This window comes from Leptodactylus fuscus, chromosome 5, assembly GCF_031893055.1.
Source record: "Leptodactylus fuscus isolate aLepFus1 chromosome 5, aLepFus1.hap2, whole genome shotgun sequence".
In the NCBI taxonomy this organism is placed as follows: domain Eukaryota; kingdom Metazoa; phylum Chordata; class Amphibia; order Anura; family Leptodactylidae; genus Leptodactylus; species Leptodactylus fuscus.
The window spans coordinates 198,742,910-198,744,686 of record NC_134269.1 but is presented as its reverse complement, the minus strand read 5'-3'; the positions used below and the strand labels follow the sequence as shown (position 1 = coordinate 198,744,686).

The 1,777-nt window shown below is 42.5% G+C and overlaps 1 protein-coding gene across 1 annotated transcript; it reads right to left on the bottom strand.

Moving 5' to 3' along the window:
* Positions 1-287: 287 nt before the first annotated feature.
* On the bottom strand, positions 288-941 carry NEUROG1 (neurogenin 1). The gene has a single exon (XM_075276419.1). It carries the CDS (start codon positions 939-941, stop codon positions 288-290), a length of 654 nt encoding a protein of 217 aa, XP_075132520.1.
* Between the last annotated feature and the right edge of the window lie 836 nt (positions 942-1,777).

Below are 1,777 nucleotides of genomic sequence, written 5' to 3'. Positions count from 1 at the left end.
GACCTGTTCCTCATGAGAAGAAGAATCTCTGGACAATTTGTAGAGAACACATACAGGAAGAGTTTAGGAGGGGGGAAAGTGCAAAAATAAGTGAACCCCTTTTAGATATGGGCTTTCACAGTCTGTAAAAAGTTCTGCTGTCATGTGAAGACCTTTCCATTATTCTTTAAGGCAGTATATAGAATGTTAAGGAAACCCATGCTTCTATATCACACTACAGGACACTTGTATAGAACAAAGACAAAGGTCAACATATTAAGGCCAAGACTCAGGAGACATCTCTACATCTACTGATACTGCACAAAGCAGGCAGAATGCTGCAGAAAGTTCTGGGGAAGGCTGTGGAGGGAGAAAAGTTTTTCTGTCTGCCCATAGTAACAGTCTTCAGACATGGCTGGGCTACTTGGATTAGAGGTGCAGGCTGAGAAGGAGGAAGATGATGATGGAGAACCTGTGGACATCCATGATCCAGCATCACTGCCAGGGCTCGGAGGAGCTGCAGGACTCCTGTATCCCGCTTGGACCAGTTCTACTTGGGACTTGTCTTTGGTCTGGTCAGCTAATCTCAAGGTTTCAGATAGAGCCCAGATGTAGTTGTGAGCCAGCCTTAGAGTTTCTATCTTGGTTAGTTTTGTGTCATCTGGGAAGCAGGGCAAAATGCTCCTGAGTTCATCTAAGGCTGAGTTCAGATTGTGCATTCTGTTCCTCTCCCTGTCATTGGCTTTCACTCGTCTGGTCTTCTTAATGGTGTGCAGGATGGCTTCATTTTTCACCCTGCTTCTGCCCCTTCTTTTCTTTTTCTCTTCCTCACACTTTTCTGGAGATGTGAGGTCTCCATTGGAGTAGGGAGAGGGGGGCTGGAGGCTGCAGGAGTCTTCATCTTCTGAGGGGGAGAAGGACATCCTGCTGGAGGTGTCATAGTCAGAGTAGGGTCTGTCCATGGTGGATGGAGGTCTGTGGAGAGACAAGGTACAGGCGGTGAGTACAAGCAGTGACAGTATATAGATATTCTATAATCACATTATATATACTGGTGCAGGCTGGTGAGTATTGTGTAACAAGCAGTGACAGTATATAGATATTCTATAGTCACCATATATACACAGGTGCAGGCTGGTGAGTAGTCTGTAACAAGCAGTGACTATATATATATATATATATATATATATATATATATATATATATATTCTATAGTCACATTATATATACTGGTGCAGGATGGTGAGTATTCTATAACAAGAAGTGACATATATAGATATCCTGCAGTCACATATATACAGGTACATGCTGGTGAGTATTCTATAACAAGAAGTGACATATATAGATATCCTGTAGTCACATATATACAGGTGCAGGATGGTGAGTATTCTATAACAAGCAGTCACTGTATTTAGATATTCTATAGTCACATTATATATACTGGTGCAGGCTGGTGAGTATTATGTAACAAGCAGTGACAGTATATAGATATTCTATAGTCACATATGTATAGGTACAGGCTGGTGAGTATTGTGTAACAAGCAGAGACTGTATATAGTCACCATATATACAGGTGCAGTAAGTCATATACAACCTAATGACAACACAAGGAAACAGTCAGATGCAGAGAAGGGAGCCCAGACTTACATTGACAGAATGTAACAGTGGAGATAAAAGTCTTGGAGAAAAGTTGAGCTCCTCTTGAGGGACACGCGACAGCTCTTGTCTTTGAAGTGCTCCTTGTACTATGAGCTCGTGTGAGCAGTGAGTGTGGCACACGACTGGCCTCAGACACCTT

Excerpts from the sequence above, each read along its gene's own strand:
- NEUROG1 (XM_075276419.1), bottom strand. The coding sequence starts at position 941 with ATGGACAGACCCTACTCTGACTATGACACCTCCAGCAGGATGTCCTTC.